Here is a 25444-nt window from a genome sequence, read left to right as displayed (position 1 = left end):
ACATAAGGATTTGGTAATTTACCTAAAATGTGATTAAAACTAACATGTTTTATTTATGTCATCATTATCAGCTATAAAAATTCTATTGGAGCCATGAGACTTCAAAAACATAACAGATGCATAGTTCTCATTGTCTACACACCCTTGGCATATTGCTGCATAGCGGTACATTTTTCCTCCTTTAGATTTTTTACCTCTCACTTGTTCGCACGGAACTTCTACAAGAACATACATCCCAGAGAACAAATCTGATGGAGTTTTAATACTGCAAGCAGACAAAATCTTCTCTGACGAAAGGACCTCCTCTTCACTGGTGTAATCTGTGTCTGAATAGACGTCTTTGTATCGAAGTCTTGTTTTACAAGCTGAAACATCTTCTTTATCTTCCTCAGTTACTTGAAAAACTTGTATTTTGGTCATCAATGACAATATATTGACGCTAATGTAATTCTCTAAGAATGTACAAATAAAGAATACTGTCTATTGTCTATTGTCTATTAGAAGTTTTTGCAACTAAGAGGTGGTTCGAATCGTAGACTCTAAAATGATGGCTCGACTGAATATTTTGGATTGGCAAAACATTTTGCCAGTAGGTTTGGGGAAAAGATTCATTTTCCAGAACTTCACTTTTGTCCACATAAAAACTTTTAATCCCATTTACTTTATTGACAACATGGTTGTGAAAATCTTTGGCTGTTTCAATGTGAACTTTTCTATCCCCTTTCACTGCTGTCTAGACATGGCGCTTTACTGTACGTACCACCAATGCCATCGACAGCACCTTTGCCATGGCTTGATGCGAAGAAATTCCATTCAATGGCAATTTCCAAATCAGTTTCCATCTGACATAATGCTGACGTTGAATATTTGCTTTTAAATTGTCTTGCACAATTGTCACTAAATATTATAAGTTTGTCAATAAAAGGAAACCCATCCTTAATGTCATGAACAAGGTCCTTCTCAGGAAGGTCCATACACAAAATTTACCGTGGCTAGTGTCGTTGCTAATTACAACATATGAGGTTGTTTTCTTATTAGGTAACCAAGCACAGCATGTAAAAATACCTACTTGTTGGTGATTCCAATGGGCAGACTGTATTTCATCTTGAAAAGTAATTGAATAGTTTTCAGCGAAGTCGATTTGTACAATGCCATATGTATCTGTGTATTTTCCTTTATTCAAGCCTTTAATGTGTTCTTCAAAATAATCTTCCTGTATTTTTTTGACATGGCAGTGACTCTTGAAATGTGCAATTTTGCTTTGAAGCTCTTTAATAGCATCTTCTAAACTCCCAGTCACAACTGTCAACTGAATCCCTCCTTTATCAATCCATTTCTTCCAGTAAATCTCCTTTTCTTTCTCACAATTTATCAATAAGTCACTCACTTGCCTTTCTGAACATCTTCCCAGCATGCATGTCTCATTCAATGTATTACAACTTATGTATTGTAATAGTTCCTTTATGGTTTGGTGGATAAGCTGGATGAATCTTTGAAATAGTTTCCAATAGGAAATTCACATTGCTGTGATATTTACAAACACACACACTGTGTGGCATTTGAGAAACGGGAAGGACATGTTTCGGGCGAAGATAGAAAAACAGAGATTTCTTCACAACAATCTCAGGATGCTTACTTCACAACAATCTCAGGATGCTTAAGCTTGAACTCCTCAAACGCCTCTTTTATTGTCATAATTAAATGCCTTTTTTTGCATGTTCGCTCTCTTGCCAGTTTTTTCACATTTCACCGACTTCACATCTTGCTTCCCAGGGGCCTGTCGGCTAATAGTGTCACTGCAATAAAAGTTTCTAATACACTTCTTATGTTCTTCAGACAGTACTCGGTGTGGTAGACGAACAGATTTATTTAAATCCTCTCTTAAATTCATTCCTATATCAAGAACAAGTTTTTTCACAACAGCACTTTTTTTGCTGGGGCTGTTTGGCAGGTTTTTTTTCAATCTATTAATGGCTTTTCCAAAGGATTGCCGGCACTTGTAGCTGCCAATCAGAGATGTATCATTTATGGATGCTGCAGAGTTAAGTTTAAGTTTGTTTCGATGGTTCCTCACTCTTTCAAGGACACGTTTACGTCTTTCAAGCAATAATTTTTCATCATCTTTTTCTTTTCTTTTATTTAATTGTCTTCTCTCCTTGTCACGCTGCCTTTCATTTGATAAATGCTGCTGGTATTTGTCTTTGTCAGCTTTCAGCTGATCACGATAAGCTCTCATCAAAATTTTCTTGTCAATGGGCGGCATTTTCTGGAAAGAAAAAAAAAAGTATATGAGGTTGTAAATATAAAATTTGATGTGATGTTAGATAGAGAAAATAAACCTATCTGTAGGAAAACAAATCATTTTACTTACATTTAATTAAGTAGTCTGTACTCTTGAAACTGTACTGTACTGTTTGTTGAACCCAATCCTTTCTGAATGTAACTACCTCATTTATTATCTAAATAAATAAATTGAAAAAAGAACATTATGGATTAGCTATAGCCATTAGCCATATTTATACCAACTCAATTTTAAAAGTATGCATTTTTTATTATTTGGGTAGGTATATAAAGATTTAAATCAACTTTGGCATGGTAACTGTAATTTTATTATAAACAAGTTTTAGTTTTACTCTTTTCTTACATAATTTAATTAGAAATGGTTGTAAGCTGAAGCCTTTGTTATCTTTAAACCAAATGAAAAATCTTAAATTACCAATATCGAACAGCTCTTAAGAATGCAAAATTAGCATCGAATGCTCAGTATATTGAAAATAGTAGCAACAAGTGCAAAGCTGCCTGGAATTTGATTAAACAGAATAACAATTCAACTCCCAGTCATTCCAAGTCTAATCTCTCACCAGATGATTTTAATAACTTTTTTAATTGAATCTGTTAATGGTATTCAGAGAAAAACTTGTTAAGACTCCCCGTGACATTTGATGATCTTCTAAGTAGGAAACAAATAAGTAAAGCTAACTTTAATTGGAAACCTACATTACCCCCAAGATATTATAAAAGCAGCAAAGAGACTTAACAACTCCAACAGTAAAGACATTTATAACCTTTCTAACAGCGTTTTAAAAAAGATAATTCATACAGTTTCCGTTCCTCTAGCATTCTGCATAAACAAATTATTGGAAGAAGGTGTATTTCCTTACAGCTCAAAATATCTCGGATATGTCCAATATACAAAAAAGGGCCAGTAAGTAAAGTACACCACAAAGTTACCCGCCCTGTATCAATACTACCAATAATATCCAAAATTGTTGAAATAATAGTATATGACCAGCTTAGTATGCATCTTGAAGTAAATAACTACCTTAATGTAACACAATTCAGTTTTAGAAGGGGATGTCAACTGTAGATGCAATAGATAAAATTTAGTGCAAGAAGCCTTTCAGGCATTTGAAAACAAAGGCCTATGCTCAGGCCACACTCTGTGACCTGAGCAAGGCCTTTGATTGTGTCAATCATGACTACCTCTTAAATAAAACTTAAGTTTTTATGGTGTTGAAAACTCCCCCCTTTAAGTTTTTTGAAATCATACTTACAAAATAGAAGTCAAAAAGTTCTAATTGATGGTATTTGGTCCCAAGAACTAAAAGTCAACTTCGGTGTACCTCAGGGATCAGTCCTAGGACCCTCTCCTCTTTTTAATATCAATAAATGACCTCCCTGATTTTATAAAAGCCAGAACTATATTATATGCTGAGGACACAACTCTGGTGAATTCCACTGCAGACATTAATGCTTTGGAAGAATTAACTGAAAACGCTCTTCAGGTGCCACCACAATGGTTTCAATGCCAATGGATTTCTTCTAAATCAAGATAAAACCCAAAAAAAATTATATTTAGTTTAAAAAAATAATATCCCTGAGAATCCTGATTACCTTAATGCAGTCAAGTTTTTGGGAGTGTTTATTGATAACCATTTAACATGGAGCCAACACATTGACTCGATTAATCCAAGACAAAATAGAATCATTTATCTCTTGAGGAGTCTCACTACTAATAAAATCCCAGAATCGTATAACAGAAACAGCATATTTTGCATATTTTCAGTCAATAATGCGTTATGGGCTCATACTCTGGGGAAATTGTAGCAGAATAGGAGAAATATTAATACTCCCAAAAAAGATCCTTAAGGGCTTTAACAAATTCACAAGAATATGAACATTGTCAACCCTTATTTATTAAAATGAAAATACAAACAGTAATTAATCTCTATATTTATGACTTAACCCTAGGTGCAATTAAAAATAAAAGTAGTTATAAATATAATTATGATATTCATAACTATAATACAAGGAATAAGGATAGAGCCCTCATAGCGTTTTCTAGGAGACTGAGTAAATGCCAAAGTAGCCATACCATTATATCTATGAAAATTTACAATAAATTAAAGGTACTTATGGATAAATATCCAATCCTGCAATTTAAAAACAAGTTTTATAACTGGCTATTAGAACATCCCCTTTATAACTAGATGACTTTTTTGTCATTGATCCCAATAGACTTTTAGAACTTTGCACGAGGCCTGTTACAAATCATCATTTTTGTTAATCATGTTTTGCTGTCTTTGCTTGAAGGATGTATACTTAGCTGATGCGGAGAGAGAGGCTGTTGTTGACGGAGTATTTGATGGGTACTGTTTGGTATTTATATTGGATAATAATCATTTAAATGGAGGGTTATTATGTTAAAATCATATGTTGATTTATGCAGGGAATTTTATGATTTGGATTTTCACAAGGTGTAATCTTACATTGTATTAGTTATGTAAATATTTTTTTAGGTTGTAGTTAACATATAATATTTGTAATTTGTAATCCTTTTTAATATTGTGTTTGATTGATTATAAAATACTGATTGACCATGTTTGAAAATGTGATGGACTCATGACTAAGCTTACTTAGCAGCTAAATGACATTGTCAATGATCTTTTGTGATTCTTATGGCAAATAAATATTATTATTATTATTTACAACTAGTTCAAAATAACTTTTGAGTATAATATGATAACTTTAAATTGAAATAAAGACACAAAATCTAGGTTTACAATAGTTAGTAACACCCGTTACCACATTTCTTGTAACACCCGTTACCTTATTTTAACAAACTAAATGTACATATTCTGAAATTTTTAATTGATAATGTTGTTCCAATTAAACATAACCTCACTTTTACAGAAAATTAGAAATCCAAGTTGTTTAGTTTGACTGTGAGATAAAGTTTTCAATGTTTTTAGTAACGGGTGTTACAGACAAACATTCTAAACAAAAACAACTATTTTAAGAAATGGTGGTTAATAATTACTTTTAATGATGATCATGAAGCAAAGAGGTTGTCACTGCCAATCCATTAACATCATAACAACAATCAGCAGCTGATATACAACCTGAAAAAGTTTTTGCCAACCTGACTGTCTTTATTACCCTCTCAATTAATACAATGATGTTAGTTACAGAAATACAGAAATTAACAGCTGGATGGGTTCAAAAAGAATTGGGCTTTATTTTCAAACCTCAAACATACTACTATTACATAACATATGAGCTTAACAGAAGACAAAATATGTTTGTTGTATCAAACACTGTGTAATTTACCCTAAGCTATTAAATACAAAAATGTTCTCTTCATAGTTATTTACAATTAATTAATGCCAGCTGTTTTAATGTATTTTAACGATATTGTTTAAAACTAATTTATACTAAGTGAAATTGTTTTTGTGGTTTTTGAGTAATAGCTGCAACTACAATGGTGATAAACTTACGTTATTTGTGTTAAGCTGTCAGACACGTTTATAGTAACAAAATAGTAACTTTTACATCGCTTTGTTTGTCACATTCAATAAATACACATAGTTTTTAAATCATCTATAAATTATTACTTTTTAAATAAATACAAACATATAATTGAACTATGCTATAATATTAATACCCTATATATATATATATATATATATATATATATATATATATATATATAAATTAACTATAGTGTAATTTGTTTTGTAATATTTTTTATTGTTCGGTAGTTTAGGTATTTTTCTGGACATTTGCCATCGTTCAGTAAAATAATAAATCAGTAACACCCATCAGTGGGGTGTTACTGATTTATTGTTTTACTGAACGATGGCAAATGTCCGGAAAAATCCTGTTTCCTTCACAATCCTTCCATCATCAAAAATAACGTACAAACAAAGAATAGTTTAGGTAATCGATTTTTATATTCACCACAAACAACCGTGAGTGAAGCAGTAATTCAAAGCTAATTGCATTCAAAGCTACTGCTTTGAGTCAACAAATTATATAAAATAAAATAAAATTTTGACACAAATTGAAATTAAATATAAAGTTTTAGGAGTTTAAAAACAAGTTAAACAGAAGTGGGACTATTCCACTATCCACACTCTCCTCGAGTTAACTCTACCAGTTATGAGTTAATTGTAACATTAGGCAAATTATTAAAAAATACATATACATAGAAGCATATTGAAATTTGTAGCTAATTATAAAACTTCAACACTTGAAACATGTAGATCAATAATAAATGTGTAAATTAATATTTTCGAAAAGAGGAATTTTGGTTTTTTGTTAGCATGTGTGCTCATCACATATGTTGTAACTTGATTTTTTGAAGATGTCATATTTTATACAGGTTCAGTATTATAAACAAAATACTATTTTAACTATACTGAAAGAAAAACTGCATCTATTAGTACATAAACAAAATTTATAATACTAGATGTCCTAGACAGTATGCCGATGTTTTTGAATGGAGAGCAAACATCCTACCATTTGGATATCCACACTCAAAATATTAAAAAGGAATTCTCCATAGCTCATATGTTGAGAAATATTCAGTGAATATCATTTTTAATACCATGGCACAATTAATAATTGCATAAAACCTCTTTAAGAGAAAAGGATACAAAACCATTTGCAACTTTTTAAGCTGTCAAACTTTTTAAAATTAAAAAGCAAAGGGAGGATGTTCAGGTGCATTTTTGTTTTATTTGAAGACTGTACAAACTTTGTTTTGATATTTCCTAATGTTGTAATAGACAGTATTATACTGTACTAGCGGACCCGGCGCGCTTCGCTGCGCATTTCAATAAGTTTCCCGCGGCTTCGCACGCAATTTCCCGTTGAAAACAGTACACTATATTCACTTATTCATTTTCTATCACATTCTAAACATTGCTGAGATAATTGATAGTCGTTCCTTCGTGAGCTTCTTGGGCGCATTATGAAGGTATGTACCACATTCCTGATACTTCTGTCAAAAAAAAAACAACTAAGGTTGATTTTATAACATTCTTTATATTTGTAGCCAACGTAAGATAGTAATTATGATATCTGCATTGCTCTTCTGATCAAGCATGAGCATGGTTTATATTAAATAAATATTGCAGTTAAAGGTGAATTTTTACGTCAAATTTGAATTGTATTATCTGGATAGTAAAGTCTATGTTTAACAGTGATTGCAGAAACAGTTTAAACAAAATTTGTCGTTTCTCTTAAGCTTACTCTATGCTTTAAAACTATAAGTGTAGTAATTAAATTATATATAAATATATTTTTTGTCGCATTATATATGTTTACAAAGAACAGCTGATTAAAAATTTGAAAAGACCTTAATAACATATGTTTGCTGCAATGCATTTCTTACGGGTATTTCTGTAACCAGTGGGGCGGAATCCTGAATCGGGAAAGGGATAAAAAGTATCCTATAACCTTCTACAGATCAAGACGAACAAATTTAAAAAAAAATTAGGCGAATCCGTCCAGCCGTTTGTGAGTGATGCTGTTACACACGAACAGTTTCATTTTTATATAATAGATGTAAGTAAATATAAAAACAAATCTTGGCACCACCAGGAATGTGCTAATCCGTGGTATGCTGTTTGTAACAAAGAATACTCAACTTATGATTATTTGTATTATTGTCAAACCTCATTTAGTAGATTATTCCATAAATGAGACCTGACGATTCCCTTCAGTTACAAATAAATAAGAGATTTTTTCCCACTCAAATCCTCCAGTCTTGTCATGAAACTTTGAAATTCTGTAACTAACGATGATTTTCTGTTTTAGGTCAGCAAGAACCACTTTGTTTTGTATAAGGGTGAATTAGCACCAAAAAGACCAAAGACAATACAATTTATGATAGTCCCAAGAAGCCAGTGCCATTTCACTAAGCAGATTGGCTTACTACAATACTAAGTATAACACAAGACTGATCTGTTTGTTTGATATTAATAGTCGATATTTATGTCCGAATTGAGCCGAATGTAACGTGAATTTTCTCTCCCTACAAGATATTGAACTGTTGAGAATTTGGAGGAGTGTCAAATTAAAATGTTCAACACGACAATGTACCAGCAGCAACCTATGTTGATTCAAATCTCAGAGGACCAGTTGCATCAACATTATCCGATGAAGGAGCGTAAAGACAATACTGTAAATTACATGAAGAGGGAAGTCGCTCACAACACTCAGAATGGGGCCCACCACTACCAACATGGCAGATCTAACGGGAAGAAGCACAACCAATGGTCCAACAACTACAAGAATATAAGGTAGACTTAAGGGGAGCGGGTCGTTCCTATCCCGCGCATGTTAAATTTACAAACTTTAGGTACATGTATTGTCAAAAATAAGTAAGTTACAACCTTCAAATTTTTTGTAGGCAAAGAGTACTCCTTTATAAACATCTCTTGCAACTTTAGTAAAAAAATCTTTAAAAAAATTTTTTTTAGGAATTTTTAAATATTGTGTGTAAAAAAATTATTTTTTTATACCAAAAAAATTTTTTTTTCTCATTTGTTTTTTTAGATAGAATGATAAAAGATGCAACACCATTTGGAATTGCACTGTTCTATATGCATACCAAATTTCAATTCTCTAGCATTTATAGTTTTTGAGATACATGTACCTTTATATGAAAAAAACCAAGTTTCCGGGAAATGTCCGGTAAAGGCAAAAATGACTGCTAAACTAATCTTTTGCTGCTAAAACATCCCAGCTCCGTACTCAGGGTCATCTGGGTCTTCATTTTCCTCTTCTAATGCAAGCTTTCTTTTCCTCCTAGCAACTCTAGCCTCCTTGGTCATGTCTAAAGCAGATTTTTCTGCCTTTTTCAATCGTATTGTATCAAAATTTCGCAATGCGGCAACAGACTTCTCGCTCAGTTTGATACCTAGCTTGTTATACACATCCAATTTGCTGGTGAATCCATTATTAAAAGTTAAAACTGCATCATATATGCCAAGTTTTAGAGTGTTTAGCCTTACAAAAACATTTTTAGGCACCTTAGACCAGACGGCATTGTTGAAACTTTCGTTCTGGTTTTGAGTCTTTTGGTCAAGGCATTTTTTTAGAAGATCCGGATTGGCTAAATCTCTATAAATTTGTTTGTACCATCACTTCATATGGCAAATTGTGTGACTTATGGCTGAAAGTCTGATGTAGGGCTTCGGCTTTATTATAACCGCACCACGACTCCGGCCCCTTTGGACATAGGCCATGTTGCGGAGTGTCATCATTCGATATTTTGTGGAAATAAGTTGCCCACACATTTTTAACCATTTGTTGAAGATCTGATCCACCTCTTTTTATAGCTAGGCCATAATATTCTTGCAGCTTGTCTATGTCATTATTTGTTAGCCTATTCTTGCCCCCTATTGCTCTATTATCTTTTAGTTTTGTTTTTCCCAACCGTTTCTTCAATTCCCTTAGTCTGCTCCCCATTCTCTTCTTGACATGATTGACGCATTCCAGTTTTCTTACTTCTACTTCATCTCCATATGGCTTATCGTCAACCACCTTTTTAAAACCATTGCTGTCACCATCTCCTAAGTATCGTACATACCGTACATTTCGATCTCTGGACTTTCGGAAAACATCTAGGGCACCCGCAACTTCCATGCCGCCACTTGACCCTTCGTAGTTTTTGGAACATATATGATCAGGTACTATTTTTTTTTTTATTTTCATGTACAGTGCAGATTTGACAGTATTTGGACATTATGGAAACATCCAACACCTTGCCAGTATCTAATGATGTTACGCTGACAACCCCATTCAGTGACTTGTGTCCCCTCCTTTGCCAAGACCCATCTAAACAAACCGTCAAATCTCTTTTTGACGTTTCTTCACACTCATTTACAGACACAGCTTCCTCAATTGCCTGCTTCATACTTTCACTAGCACAATTTTCAACAGCCTGATATATTAAGTTACTACAAGGTCCTATTTTTTGAGGTGGTAAAGGTAAGTCTAATAATGAACACAGAATGTTACCTGCACTGATACCTTTTCCGATCGTTCTCATGCCGTAAATAAATTTCAAGTTTACCTCATATTTTCCATTCTCATTTTTTTTAGAGTTGTAAAAATTAGTTGATTCCAAACAAACACAACATTTCAGTTCAATATTCACAGCCAATCCAAATCTTTTCTTATCCGTAGTACAAAGTTCTATGCAGTCTTCGCTATCGCAGAATTTACATTTTACAAATTTTTTTAATTGCTCACTAAATAAACTAAGATCCAAAATAACACTACCCATTCCAGTTCCTTCATAATTGTCATATTTATCAAAGGACAGCTTTTTAGAAGCAGAGCTAATGTTTGCATTAGTAGTAGGCCTAGGGCTAGGGCTAGCAGAATCTGTTTGGGTAGGCCTAGATTTAGAGTCCAACTTACGGTACTTGTTTCCTCTAAACTCACGTTTAGATTTAGTTTTGTAACTAACCTTTGCTCTTGGCATGGTTATAAGAAGTTGTAAAACACTTCAAGAAACAATACACACTCCTAATCTACCACTAACTATGAATAAAGTGCAACACTTTTAGTAAAACACAATTATCCGACACAAACACATATAACATAACCTCCTAAGCATATCAAAACAAATAAAGCAATATTCTTTCTGTCATCTGTATTCCCAGTTGTCAGTACCAGGTTGACCAACAGAGCAAAGCCATAACATACTTATAACTAACACACATGATATATATGATTGTGTCAGCCAACATCTTACGAACTGCTGCAAAAAACTAGTGAACATCTTTTGTTTGTGAATTTTTTTTTATTTGAGCATTAATACTTACATATTTTTAAAATACACAATTTAAACTATTAAAAAATGCAATAAAAAATTTTTCTAATTTTTTTTAATTTTCATCGACCTGCTCCCCTTAAATTGTTAAGGGCTCACATTATTAAAGTCGTAACCGACCGCTGGGTAGCTCGCCAAACTCGTTGCTTTATGTAACAGATCTAAAGCATTGCTGTTAGATAACTTCACCATAATTGAAAGTAAAAAAAAAAAAAGTGTTAGATGTCAGTAAGAACATTACTTACCTTACACCATGCGCTCTTATACAGGACCAACCAGGAAATTCGGTGTTTACTCGTTTGGCTGTCCTTTTTGCACCAGTCCTTGGCACACTTTAACACGTGTCCAAAGTGTAGAGTATCCAAATCGGTTTTCTCAAGCACAAAAATTTTCACCCATAGCAGTTTGCTGGATTTTTCTGAAGTGATTAAAATATTTGTTTAGTACAACTATTGTTGTAAGTTGGGAAGTCTTATCATTCTTCACATCTATGCGTCCTTGACATCCATTGATCTCACATCCATTTTGTTTCAAAATGTTTTCACCCTGCACACTCAACAGCAATAAGCCTGTCACACAATCTAGGTAAATAGTCATAAATTAAAAGATAGGGAGAGAATTAGCTGTGGTGAAAAGTTATTAAATACTAAGTATAGATGTATTTGATGGCAAGTCCAGTAAGAAATTGTATGATTATGAAGTAAATGTGAGAAACTTGTGTTTGCATGGTCTTCAGGAATTTTTGCAATGTACGAGGGCTGTTCAGAAAGTAACCTCCGGTTGGTCACAGTGCGGGTAGTGGAGGGGAGTAGCGCGCCATCTGTGCATTCACGCACTAAGCAGGTCAGTCGGCATCAAGCTGTAGTCGAGTGAACATCGTACCTGCGCTAGTTTAGTTTTTGTGGCAGTTTGAAATGTGTGCTGCAATAGAAAATACCGCCAAATGTGAAGTGCGTGCTGTTATACGGTTTTTTTACAGCCAAAGGATACTCTGCAGCAGCTATTCATCGTGAGCTTTGTGCCGTGTACGGACCACAAGTTATGAGTGAAGGAGTTGTCCGTGAATGGGTACGTTTATTTAAAAGTGGACGAGAAAACATTCATGATGAAGAGAGGAGTGGTAGACCATCCTTGGTGACTGACGAACTCGTTCAGACAGTTGATGCAAAAGTTCGTGAAAATCGACGTTTCACAATGGCGGAGTTGTCTACTGATTTTCCACAGATTTCTAAGACTCTTTTGTACGAGATAGTGACAGCAAGATTGGGTTACCGTAAGTTATGTGCACGATGGGTGCCCAAAATTCTTACCGACCACCACAAAACTCAAAGAATGGCCTCTGCATTAGACTTTCTGTCACGTTATGCGGACGAAGGAGAACCATTGTTAAACAGAATCGTGACCGGTGACGAAACCTGGATTAAGTACGTAAACCCTGAGACAAAAGAACAATCAAAGATGTGGGCACATTCAGATTCGCCTACCAAACCAAAAAAAGCCCGGCAAGATTTTTCTGCCAGAAAACTGATGGCAACGGTGTTTTGGGATGCCAAAGGGGTGTTGTTGGTTGAATTCATGGAACGTGGGACGACCATTAATCAAGACGTGTACTGTGAAACACTAAAAACATTACGACGGGCTATACAGAACAAACGCCGTGGTATGCTGACTTCCGGTATCGTTTTTTTGCACGATAACGCCCGTCCTCACTCTGCTTGCAGAACAACAGCCCTTCTTAAGTCCTTCAAGTGGGACGTTTTCAACCATCCACCTTACAGCCCAGATCTGGCGCCAAGCGACTATCACCTCTTCATGCATATGAAGAAATGGCTCGGGTCCCAGCGGTTTGATGACGACGAAGAGCTCAAAGATGCGGTCACAGGCTGGCTCAAGGCACAGGCGGGTGATTTTTATGCAGAAGGAATTTCAAAGCTTGTGAAGAGATACGATAAGTGCCTCAATCGTGATGGAGACTATGTCGAAAAATAGTGCAAAGATGTAGTTGTAAGATGTATATATTAAAATATTTTTACTTAACTTGGTGTATTTTTTTCAATCGACCGGAGGTTACTTTCTGAACAGCCCTCGTATAATATAATTTTGTTTAATGGCTGGTGATCTAAAAATTCATAATTGTCAGTCACTATACAACAATATAAATGTGTTTGTCACTTAACTTTAAGCAACATATTGCTAAAAGAGTAATTCTGAAATTAAATGTAAGTATACATAAACCATTTACTTTTTACAACAATACATTTAGGATATCCAGTAAACAGGTCGTTTTAATTATCATAATATGTATTTTACTTGTTAAAACAAATGCAATTTCACTATTTCAAAAATTAGATTAATTCCATTATATTTGACAAATTAAATCACTGTCAGTTCTCTTCACTACCATGCATGTTAATAATAAGAGAATAATTCACTCAGTCTAAATTTTATCTATCATAATATGTAATTTTATTTGGGATTTATCTTTAAAACATAGTTTTAACAGAAAATGCGCAGGCAGGCCATTTTATCAAGCAGAAGAGTTTTAACAGTAAAATATAAACACGTAGATAAATCTCTATGACGCTTTATCTGACCTTTGTTATGTTTGTGTTGATAATGTCTCCTTACTTTCTTATTCATATGTGATTTTGTTCTGTCGTATGATTCAGTTGGTTTTTAATAGGCTTATTGGGGTCATAGAAAATATTGAAACTTACACCCTGTATAAAATAAATAAAACTAATAACCAGGCAGTCTGTGGTATTTACTCAGTAGTAAGGGAGATTACTGAAGGCAATTAGTTATTGGTAAGTCAACTTATTTGTTGATAACTTCTTTAAACATTTAAAAAATGTGTGATGATGGAAATGGTTTTGTCGTTTCAATGAAATGGTGTGGTGCAGTTGATTTTTCTTTGGGTTAGTTTGTTTTTAATTTCACAGCTATTTAACTGAACATTTTTGAAGAAAAAATTTTTTTTGAATACTCCATGAATTGCAGGTATTCAAAGTAGCAATTTGTAATCAGGGTCCAAGAAAAGATAGCTGAATATAATGATGTGAATATCAATTAGGATTTGTGGGAACAATATTTTTTTATGAAATGACAATCATTGAAATTGTTTTTTTTTTTTTTTTTTTTACAATTAATGTCCATAGACTATTTTTACCTATATATATATATATATTTTTTTTTTTTGCTCAATTTAAAGATTCTAAATTTAGATACACAGGATACACAGTTTGTGGAATGGCCAAAACATTCTTTCTCCTTCCTGTTCTTAAGGATTCTGTCTTGACAGTCCTGAAGGGCTGTAACAAAAATTACTCAACAATATTTTTTTAATTCAACCCAACTGAATTTTACCATCTTCATAACATTTCTATATGTTTTAAAAGACTCAAATTTCTTTACTTTCAGTTGATTTTCATTCGTGGCCTATTACAAGGTACCACTGATAAAATTAAATAAAAATAATGAGTTTTAGTTTATAATAAATGTACACAATTTCTAGTCTAATGCTTTTTTAATAAAAATATACAAAATTATAATCTATTTGTATTGGGCTTTTAGTTTATATTGAGTATTTTAGAGAAAATATATTAACCCAAATAATTATTGATAGTTGTGTGACTAATGGTGTCTGTTTACTTATATGTAAAGAAGATGTATCTTAAATAATTTTTTACCAGTACATAAACTTTTAGATATGAAAATTTTTTCTTTACAACAGTTTTGTTATAAAGAACATAACATATTTCACTTTTAATTAATCTACGTAAAAGTCTATGACAAGGTATTACTTGTAACTACATAAAAGTATTGAGGTTATAGTTGATAATAAATGTGCAAAATATATTTTTATCTATGATACTGTTACACTGTTGTACAGTCCCCTACAATAATTGTTTCTCATTAAGCTGGAAAAATGAGAAAACAATACAGAATGTTGCATCAGCTAGTGGAAATAAGTGTGCTAGTGTCAATTTTACCCTGCTTGTTACATTCTTAAGCTTTTATAACATTGAAATAACATAGACCATTTATTAAGAGTACAAATCATATGAGTTAAATTGGTTCTAAATATCTTTCGTCCATTCTTTGAGATGTCCTGAAAACTGGACATTGGCTTTTATAAATATTTTATGAGGTTGCAGCTCGAATGAAATGTTGTCATAGTAACAAAAGTCACTCAGATAAGGATACTAGACCACTGCAGCATACTCAAGAATAGGTCGAATGAGGGCACAGTTAGGAATCTTCATTGTATTGAGATCTTGAGTGCTTGAGAAAGTATGTCGGATCATCCAAAGTGACCTGTAGGCTTAGGGGCAAATGTTGTGTACATGTTCGTTGTAGTTTAAAGATTGAGTCATCAATACGCCCAAGTCCTGCGCCAAGACCGAGCAACGCAAATGTTATTCTGTAAAGAGTATTGGAACAGAAAAGGCTCCTTTATACAATGAAAAGAGACACTAAAATATTTCTTGATATTAAGATCCATCCGGTTGGTGACACACCATTTTTCAATTTCATATAGGCTTTTCTGAAGATCAAGGCAGTCATTTACAGAAACTACCTTACTGATTATGTCATCTGCAAAACGAAGACAATCCGTCCAGCAATGCCAATGATGTCATTTATGAAGATGTTAAACAGAAGGGATCCAAGATAAGATCTTTGAGGTACTCCAGAAGTAGCATAGTTGACAGAGGATGTTACTCCTTAAAAACAAACACACAGTCTTCTTTCTTCTAGATAATTCTGTAGCCAAGCCAGGAGAGGTCCTGAGATGCCACAGGCCCTAAGTTTATCCAGGAGGTGGAGATGACTCACCCTGTCTCATGGCTTAAGAAAAACCCAAATAGATGGCATAAAGTTGAATCCTATTATAAAAAGTAAACAAATTCTTCAACTGGAAAGAAACTAGATGAGATTTTGTAGATCTTCGAAGTATGAATCCGTGTTGTGAGGGTTAAATATTGTTGGGAATTGTGTACATATTTTACAGACTAAAGATTTTTCATGAAGTCAACCACCCATAGTGGTTGAATAAAAGTTGCAATCCCTAGAATAACTATATTTATGTTTTTCCAATTTCGAAATGTCCTAGCAAGATGAAATTTGACAGAGTCATGTCTCGTGACTTAAAAACAAAAACCAAATTATTTTCATGAATATAAACCACCTATAGGGATTTAAAAAGGATTGTAACCTCTAGAAAGTTCATATGTTTGTTTTTAAACTTTTCGATGGTCTAGAAATTGAAATTTGACATATAGGGGCTTAAGCTCTCAACAAACAGAGTATTGTTCATGAAAATCAACTACACATAGAAGCTGAAATAGGATAGTAACCTCGAGAAAGAACTATATTTTATTTTAATTTCCCGCTGACCTAGAAAGGTGAAATTTGACACAAGTGTATTGTCCACTCAAGAGACAGAGGCACCAAAATTACATTAGACTGGAATTAGGTTACAGTGATCAGAAGTAGTCACTTTTTGATCGAAGTAGACTTTTCAGACCAATGTATGTATATTTGTCTTAATCAGGACAACAAGCCAAATGCTGCTATGGTGCCAGAAATACCTTAAACCAGAAATAAATGGCAATGGCTGGAAGGAGACTTTTTTCATTGAAGGAGACTTTTTTTCGCTGAAGGAGACTTTCCAGACCTGTGTATTCATATATTTTCTTGATCAGAGCCACAGAGTAAATGCTAATACAGCATTGTAATGGCAATTTTGTTCAACATTTGAATCTCTTAATAAAAACTGAAATAACAGACACATGTCTACCTCTGATTCTAAATTATCGTAGATCTCCATCATATTAAGTTGTAGTTTTTAAATACACTAAATGGTCTATGGGTATTAGTATTTTAAGAGAAGTTGTGTTATTAAAATGTTGTTTTAAAGCGTGTGTTATTTTGTACAAAAACATGATTTTAGGGGAGAAAATGTAAAATACTTAAAATTTCAAGAAATAAATATGTGTGTCAATACCTATATCTACAAAGCCAATTTTGTCAGAACTGGTTCGTTTGTTTGTTCACAAACTTTTACAAAATGAACATTTTATGATTGTTTACCCCTGTTAAGTTGCAAAAGTAGTATTTCCATTGAAAAACAAATTGTGTCTTTTGGATCATACTAAATACTTTTTGCCATACTATATTTAAATAAGAAAGTAAAAATCTAAAAAAGAAAATATTTACCACTTAAATGGACAAATTACTCTACAGTTCTGACAGAAGTTTTTTATTCGAGAGAATTGGCAATCAGGTCCAGAGTTAGCTAGATTTACCAGATCAATCCAGCCAGCCAACACTTTTTTTTCTCATTTACACTTTACTCTGAATATTAGCAGTAACAGATGTTGTTGTGGCAGGATCCTGTCAGGGTTTGGGAGCCAGCCACAGGCACAGGAGACCCTGTCCATGCGGCCACCATCCCGTGAATCTCAAACTGACAGCTCTACGGAGGATCTCAACGATCTCACCAGTAAAGGACTGAAGTGAGTAGGAGATGTAATGACTCAAAATCCTTACTGTTTTGATATTGAAGACTAAATATTATGAGCTGCATATAATTTCTACCTGACCTAATTCTTCATCATTCATGCAACTTTTGAGTGTATCTGTTTAAGAGGGGTAAGTTTGAAAGCTTGGAATATCCCTATGAGGATACGGATCACGACAACACCAACCACACGTTTTTCTTATACAGACGGTGAGAAAACGAAAGAAGGAGATTTGAGATTGCCATAGACCATCTCTTATTGAATGCTATTGTTCAGAAAATGGTTCCTGACAGGCAGACTTGGAATACTTGGAATATGTCTCTGCCTATATAGAGGGAGTGCTGAAAACCAAGAAATTAGGAGAAAAATAATACAGCCACAGTGTTGGCCAGCCGATGGTGTTGGCTTAAGTAAGCATCCTCTTGAAATAATGCGGAATTCATTCACCAGCGAAATTCACTGACGGTGCATTAGTATTTTCCCCATTGCCACAAAAAATTTGCACATTTCATTGCTCTTTCTCTTTCGTACAGGAGGGCTGAGGATTGGTATTAGTTTTATAACCTTTAAAATTTTTAAAATCTGTAGATCTAAAAAACATTTGCATATTCCATTCATTTCATTGCTCTTTCTCTTTCGCAGTAGAGGGCAGAGGATTGGCATTAGTTTTATAACCTTTAAAGTGTTTTAAATCTGTAGATCTCTTGGCGAAAATAGACATTAGAAAATTGGCCTCAAAATTCGAATTGAAAAAAACCATTAATATAATTTACATTCATAGCCAAACCTGTAAATGTATGGTATGGTAATAACGTTATCCATGCTGAAATTGTAAGAAAGTATGACATCATGGGGATCTTCGGAAGATGCAATATTGAATCATAAGTAGTCATCCAACAGCCCCAGCGGATCATACGTATTCACTTACCTGATTAGTGTCGAGGGTGGTCTTAGTGTCAAAAATACAGTTAATTAATGGAAAAGTTTCATTGCTGAGAATTTTTCAAAAGCTGTTGGTCAATACTTTGAATTAATTGCAGGAGCTATGCTGAAAAGTAAATTGAAGGTACTTTCTGATGAACAAATGTATTATTCTTGTAGTCTTATTTTACTTATTTATATCAAAATAGTACTTGTTTAATTGTGCTTTGTAGATTAGGGGATATAGGTAAATGAAATTGGCCAATTATTTTTCTACTGCTAAACTGTAGATTTTCCTTTAATTATTTCTTAAAATTTTAAATAAAGATTTGTTGTACTGGATGTCACAACTTAAAAGAAGTGTGTTGCATTAAAACAATCATATTAGTGTTTTAAAATTCAAATAAATCTTATAAAACTCTATAGTTAATTATTCAGTTCATCTCAACTGTCAGCTTTAATTTATGTGGTTTAGCTCACCATCAGGTTTTAGTTAAGCATGAATCCGATTTGTGTTTTAGGCGGCTCCATGAGCTGAACGGATCTCATCCCCATGTGATACATTCCTACACACTGAGCCAGCCTCTGCCGCACTACCAACCGCAACGCAGCCATAGCCCCCACCAGGGCTACCAACCCCACAAACGCAGACATCAGATGGCTAAGTTTGGCTCTCCCCCCCACGCCCGCAGGAACAAACACCCAACTGTTGGGCCCGTCAACTATCAGTATGTTGACTTTGATTTAAATCTCTTATGGAACGAAATAAATACAATATTAGTACAAATGTTAGGAAGTAAAAAAAAAAAAAAAAAAAACAAGGAAACATAAACTTGCATTCAGAGTTCTCTGCTAGCAATATTTAAAAATGATGTGCAGAAGAAAGCATTGCTGCTATAGAAAATCGCTGCTATAGAATATGAAATTCTAGTGCCATGAAATTCTAGTGCCATTTGAGTAATAATTGTATAAAATGTTTTATCATAATCAATTCATAGAAACCTTTTTAACAATATAGAATATGAGACATGTTATGTTGTCTCGTGGAGGTCACTCAGCCTCATTGAGTTGGTTTAATATAATAGGACTGGGATGGTGTACAGAATTGTGCTGGTTATAACATTTTATTGGATTTGATGCATTCTTCATCCTATGGAAGAAATAACTGTGTAAAAATATGTTACAATAAACTTAATTTACATGATTTTTTTAAAATTTCTCCCATATTTTCTGTACCTTGTAAGTTACTAACATGAAATATACAAAGATTGAGTGAGACAAACTAGGTAGCTTTGTGTCCACCTCACGAATTAATAATAATTAATTAATAAGCTGATTCTAAGAAACTTTTCATTTTCAATAATAAGTAAGAGTTATGTGTTTTTTCAATACAATTTATCAACACCAGTTCTACTGTAAATTTGACTGACTTTGTACTTGCTTCCTCAGATCAGGATTCCTCATGACAGACTGTGCCTGTTTTTCAACCTGAAAAAAATCTGATTGTAGATAAAAATGTGAAATTTTTGTAAATAAATGTCAGCACTATAGTATTAACCCTATGGATGCTAATGTATGGTTGATTGGATTGCCGAGGTTCAGAGTAAAACCACCAACGTCTGTTTCGGAAATAATTATTTTAAACTTTATTTATAAGCTTCAAAGGATATATTTGATTAGTTTGGTTTTGTTTTTAAGTAAATAGGACTACCTTTAAAACCTGACTACCAGTGTTTTTTTTGTTATTTGACTGTAATTTTATACTTCATATCTTGTCAATCTATTTTTCAAAAAGATTTCTGTAATTTCATAATAAATATAAGATGAAACTGCTTTGTCAATTAAAAGTATTTCCTATTATTATTTAAACAAAAATTTTCATACAGATATTTTGATATAAATTATGTTAATGTAAATGGTTATTTTATGTAAATTTCTTTTTTTAGTAGTAATTACCAATTATGTTATATACATAATGCACTTTTTAATTTACGCAAATCAATAGCCAGTCAACAAAATATATAAGAAATCATTCCATTTACATGAAAATTAAGGACAGTATAGACCATAGTGCAAAGCATTGTAAAAGTGAACAAATAGACCTTGGCGGTTTTGGGTATTACAGGGCTCTCAGGCGCTTGTGTCTAAAAGGTTAAGGAATCGACTGAATGGTTTAAGAAGATTCCTGATATGTTACAGCCTGGTAGACAAAAATAAAATCAAATCAAAAAATCAAAATCTTTTTATTCATACACACAAAACAATAACATATACACTTCCATAATTTAAATGAATAATTCCCCATATAGACTATAGGTCTGTGTAAGGGGAAGAGTCCATCAATCAGTCTTTTCTTAATTGTACTTAAATTGTTCTTAATTGTAATCGTAATTGTAATTGTGTACCATAGTTTAACATAAAGATTTACCAAAGATCTGTTTAAGTAGTACAAAATACATTGTTGTAAAAATTGTATATACATATACTTACATACATGATACGCACACACACACACACACCCACCCACCCATCTCTATACAGTTTAGGCACCGCTCAACCACCATATTACTATAAGATGGATGGAAACAATCCAACAGCACCACCAAACCACATCCCACAATAATAATATCCTACTTACACAAAATTCCCAAATAATTTGCTATTAACAGGCTTCTTCGTAATTTATTGGTAACTGGAACGAATCAGTGCCTCTGCAGCAGCATCACACCAGCTGAGCAACCACCGACCCACCCTACGCTTGTACTCGACTACACTTCCACCCTCTGCCTCCAATATGTGCTCTGGTAGATTTTTATAAAGCACAATGAGCTATGTAAAAAGAGTTAAATTTTTCTATGGAACAATTTGGTCTTGGTATCTGATATCCAAACTGTATTCTATTTCTGGTAGTATAGTTGTGGTGAAGCGCTATAAAAATAAAATCTTTGTATTTTTGTATATGCAGTAAAAGAGATTTTATATATAATTGCCTTACACACTTAAAACAGGAAACTCATTATATAACAGATTAGAAGGATATCTGCGGCTTTTCCTCAAAATGATCCTTAATATACTTCTTTGTGTGACCGCAAGTGGTTCCAGTACAGCAGACGACACTCCTCCCCACGCGAGAATACCATACTGCAGAACCGACTGCACGTAGGCAAATAAACTGATCTAATGCGATCCCCACTCAATACCCCCGCGCTGAGCTGATTAAATGCAAATAACAATTTTCTAACTTTTTTTTTTCTTCACGTACTGGATTTGAGGTACCCAATTCAATTTAGTGTCAAAAATTACTCCCAAGTAGTTGTATTGGTCCACACGACACCAATGATACCACAACCGCAGGACTCGGTGTAAGGATCACCGCAGGAGTGCAGTTTTGAGGCATCTCTGACCCGGATTAAAATCTATTCTAGAAACAAATGGTAAATATTTTGTTTTCCGTTAAGTTAATAGTCAGAGTATTTGTGATCACACCAATTTTTTATTTTTTGACAGATCTAAGGAAGCTTGTTCAAATGCCTCCTCCCCACGTACTGCCAGATGACACCACAGCTGTGTCATCAGCAAACAGAAACAACTTACCTATTTATGTAAATGTTTGTTTATATTATTTATATAGACTAAGAACAACAATGGCCCAAGGGTGCTTCCCTGCACCACTCCGTAGTCCACATTTGTTTGGCTACTCTTAACCTCCATTAATTGAAACAAATTGCTGGCGATTATTAAAATAACTGACAAACCCATTGAGCGTAACGTTTTTTTACTCCAGCATATTCTAATTTTGATAGTAGTTTCCGCCTATCTAAAGAGTCAAAAGCTTTAGCAAGATCAAGAAAGGTGACTAGGACTCGCTTTTTAGAACCAATTTTCTGACGATATGAATTTAGTTATGTCATAGAGAGCATCTGATGTATTTTTACCACTCCTAAAGCCATATTGGTTATTTGAAAGGAATAAATTTATCTCTAGATAATTCATCAATTGGACTTTGATACATTTTTCAAGTAGCTTTGATACAACAGCAAGCAAAGAGATCGGCCTAAAATTATTCATTGCTGATTTAACACCTGACTTATAAATGGGAAACAACTTTGGCAACTTTAAACGCATTGGGGAATTCTCCTGTTCTGATACTACAGTTAATGATATGATAAAGGGGTTCCGAGTGTGCTTGAATATTATCTTTAATTAATTTTGTAGGAATGTATCCATCCTGGTGAAGAGCTTCCTCTTAGACCAGCCAGTATATTAAAAATTTCCTGCCGTGTAACCGGGCGGAAATCAAACACAGCACTCGCGTCCACCACCGCAGGGTGGCTGGTGTGCAAAGCTCCGCCAGCCATCATCGGTCCCACAGAGGCAAAAAAGTTATTAAATGAATCACAAACATTTTCCACAGATGGCGATGTATCAGAGTTTTCCGGTTCACAGAATGCCTCAACAGGAAATCGCTCCTTATCAGATGTCCTACCAGCCACCTCATTTACCACGGACCAGAGCTTTTTCATGCTACCTGCAGTTTTCAGCAATTTTATTATTGTAATAAACAAATTTAGATCGCTTTATGGTCGAGTGTAACGTGTTACTGTACCGAATAAATTTATTTCGCAGTTGGAGTATTAAATAGCTCTTTTATTAACGATTTACTGAGTTTAATCCCTATATCGAATAGATTTTTAACAAACCAATAGTTATCCATGGTTTTAATTTTTTATTTTTTGCGTTTATCTTTACTTTTCTAGAATTACGATTAATCACCGAGTGCAGAATATCAATAAATGTATCAACAAAAGCATTAACACAAGTGCTCTCTAAAACAGGTTCCCAATTTGTGTCTAAAAGATCTTTGCCAATATTTACCCGTCATACGTATTATAAAACGGTTCAGGCATTGAGTAGTGTGTATGTTTTTGTAAATATAGCTGGCCAATACTGTATAGTGATCAGTCACTGTAGTTTCTAGAATTATAGAATTAATTTGACTCAAATTATGAAATTTTACAAAAATGTGATCAATACAGGTGTTACTAGACGGTCGCATTACTCTATCTATACACCCCCACGAAACCTGCATCGCTCAGAATATCCATGTACCAATTTCTTCCTGTGAATTCGAATTAATATTAAGAATATCACAATTAATATCCCCTACTAAGAAACAAAGTTTGTTTCTATTGATATTATAGTACTCATCCAAGGCGTCATTAAAGAGGACAATGTTTGAATTAGGACTGCGGTAAATAGCCAATAAATTGACAAGGGAGACCGGCCCAATTGAAGTCAAGAGATAAGGCGGTGGCCACCCCTCCAAGTCTCAGCTCACTTGCAAGACACCGATAACGCACTATCTATATAGATAACAAGCCCATCTGATCGATTAATGTTGTTGTATGATCTAAATAATTTGAACCCATTCAAATGCATTAGTTCACTTTTCGTTATCGAGCCATGCTTCTGTTAAGACTATGCAGTTGAATTTAATTTTTAAAACTATCCAATAAATTTAAAATTCATCTATATTTTTTTATTGTAACTTTGAATATTTTGGTGTAATATATATTGAATGTGGTTCCGCGGTTACCAGTGGACCGCTTGAAATATGTCGAATTTTTAAAATTGTTGATAGCCGAACAGGTTTCAATTTTAATTATCGAGCTCGTCGAGGGGATCGTCCTCTAGAATCATTCTGGATTTCGCTGCCGCCGTCCGGTGTTAGGATTATATTATAGATAATCATTTGGCGTTTAAGTATTAATCTCTAATTAATTGTCAATTTATGTATCTAACAATGGCATATGTAGGCTGAAATCACATATGGGTATTTATATTTTTAGGTATAGCATGTGTTTTGAACACATCTCTAAGAACAAAAGCTTGTATATAAATTTTATTTTTAAAATATAATTACTCTGTGGATTTAGATATAGATCCTAGAATTCCGGTTCGTGGTTAACCCTTTTAGGACCAACTAACGATATATCGTTAGTTTGTCTTTTAGGCTAAAAATACCAACTAACGATTTATCAGTAGTTTGGTTTTATGGGTATAAGAAAATAATTAATAACTTTGATTCAACCAAATTTTTGACTCCACATCTATTGATAGTTTTCTACATTCACAATCGTCTTTGAATTTAGTAAAAATTTTAATCCACGGAGGAGTGGGAAATGATAAATTGCGCAGTTGGTAGTGCTAGCTCTCAGCCGCGACCAACACGCGATCGCCAGCGCCAGCTGACTGACGCGGCCTGCCGAGTTTGTTTTCGTTTTGTTCATTGTGTTTAGACGATTATCGTGCTTCAAAATGACTAAAAGACATTTGAACGAGGATAGTATTGAAGATTTATTACGTAGTGATGCCGATCTAAGTGAAAGACCAGAAAATTTGACAGACTCTTCTGACTTTGTCGTGAAAGTAGTGAAAGTGACGAGTTTGTTGATGATAGTGATGCCGATCGTGATTTCAATCCCGATCAACCCTCCACTTCACATGGTAGAAAGGTTTTTCACCATCAAGAATTATTAGTTCATCGTCATCGGAAACAGACGATAACGAGCCACCTAGACGAAAATCCAAAGGTAGGCCTATGGTAAATAAGGTTAGAGGACGAGGCCGAGGTAGGCCTAGAGTTGTAACAAGGCCTGTGCCAATGAACATAGAGGCTGAAATGTCCGATTCTGATGATGGCAATGATATGAATGACTTAGTTTTGGAAAAGAAATATATGAAAACTCAGATTTCTCCACCCAGTCACCTATTTTCTTTCAGTGAACTTCCAGGTCCCAAACATTGTCCGCCTCCAAATGCTAGGCCTATTGATTATTTTTGCTTGTTCTTTACCACAGCCTTTTTG

The 25444-nt window shown here is 33.9% G+C and overlaps 2 protein-coding genes across 4 annotated transcripts in view; one reads left to right on the top strand and one right to left on the bottom strand.

Annotated features, from left to right (window-relative positions):
* The window catches only part of LOC124365878 (poly(A) RNA polymerase gld-2 homolog A-like), a 75933-nt gene that overhangs the window by 11641 nt on the left and 38848 nt on the right, over positions 1 to 25444 (top strand). For 2 of the 3 annotated variants that reach the window (XM_046821976.1, XM_046821977.1), the window contains exons 2-4: positions 8104 to 8588; positions 17524 to 17649; positions 19098 to 19304. In XM_046821976.1, the coding sequence (XP_046677932.1) occupies positions 8368 to 8588; positions 17524 to 17649; positions 19098 to 19304 (554 nt within the window). In that variant the 5' untranslated portion in view covers positions 8104 to 8367. Of the gene's footprint in view, positions 1 to 8103; positions 8589 to 13775; positions 13939 to 17523; positions 17650 to 19097; positions 19305 to 25444 lie in introns of those variants that run through there. The other variant, XM_046821978.1, reaches the window with a different exon arrangement.
* LOC124365879 lies at positions 516 to 11571 on the bottom strand. The gene is made up of 2 exons (XM_046821980.1): positions 11377 to 11571; positions 516 to 2266 (listed from the first exon to the last, which is right to left on the bottom strand). The coding sequence occupies exon 2, from the start codon at positions 2261 to 2263 to the stop codon at positions 1673 to 1675; it is 591 nt and encodes a 196-aa protein (XP_046677936.1). The 5' UTR covers positions 2264 to 2266; positions 11377 to 11571; the 3' UTR covers positions 516 to 1672.

This window comes from Homalodisca vitripennis, chromosome 7 (genome assembly GCF_021130785.1).
Source record: "Homalodisca vitripennis isolate AUS2020 chromosome 7, UT_GWSS_2.1, whole genome shotgun sequence".
Taxonomy (NCBI): Eukaryota; Metazoa; Arthropoda; class Insecta; order Hemiptera; family Cicadellidae; genus Homalodisca; species Homalodisca vitripennis.
This window is presented reverse-complemented; position numbering and strand designations above follow the sequence as displayed.

What these genes read in the sequence shown, in the direction of transcription:
- LOC124365879 (XM_046821980.1), bottom strand. Translation starts at nt 2,263, where the DNA reads ATGCCGCCCATTGACAAGAAAATTTTGATGAGAGCTTATCGTGATCAG.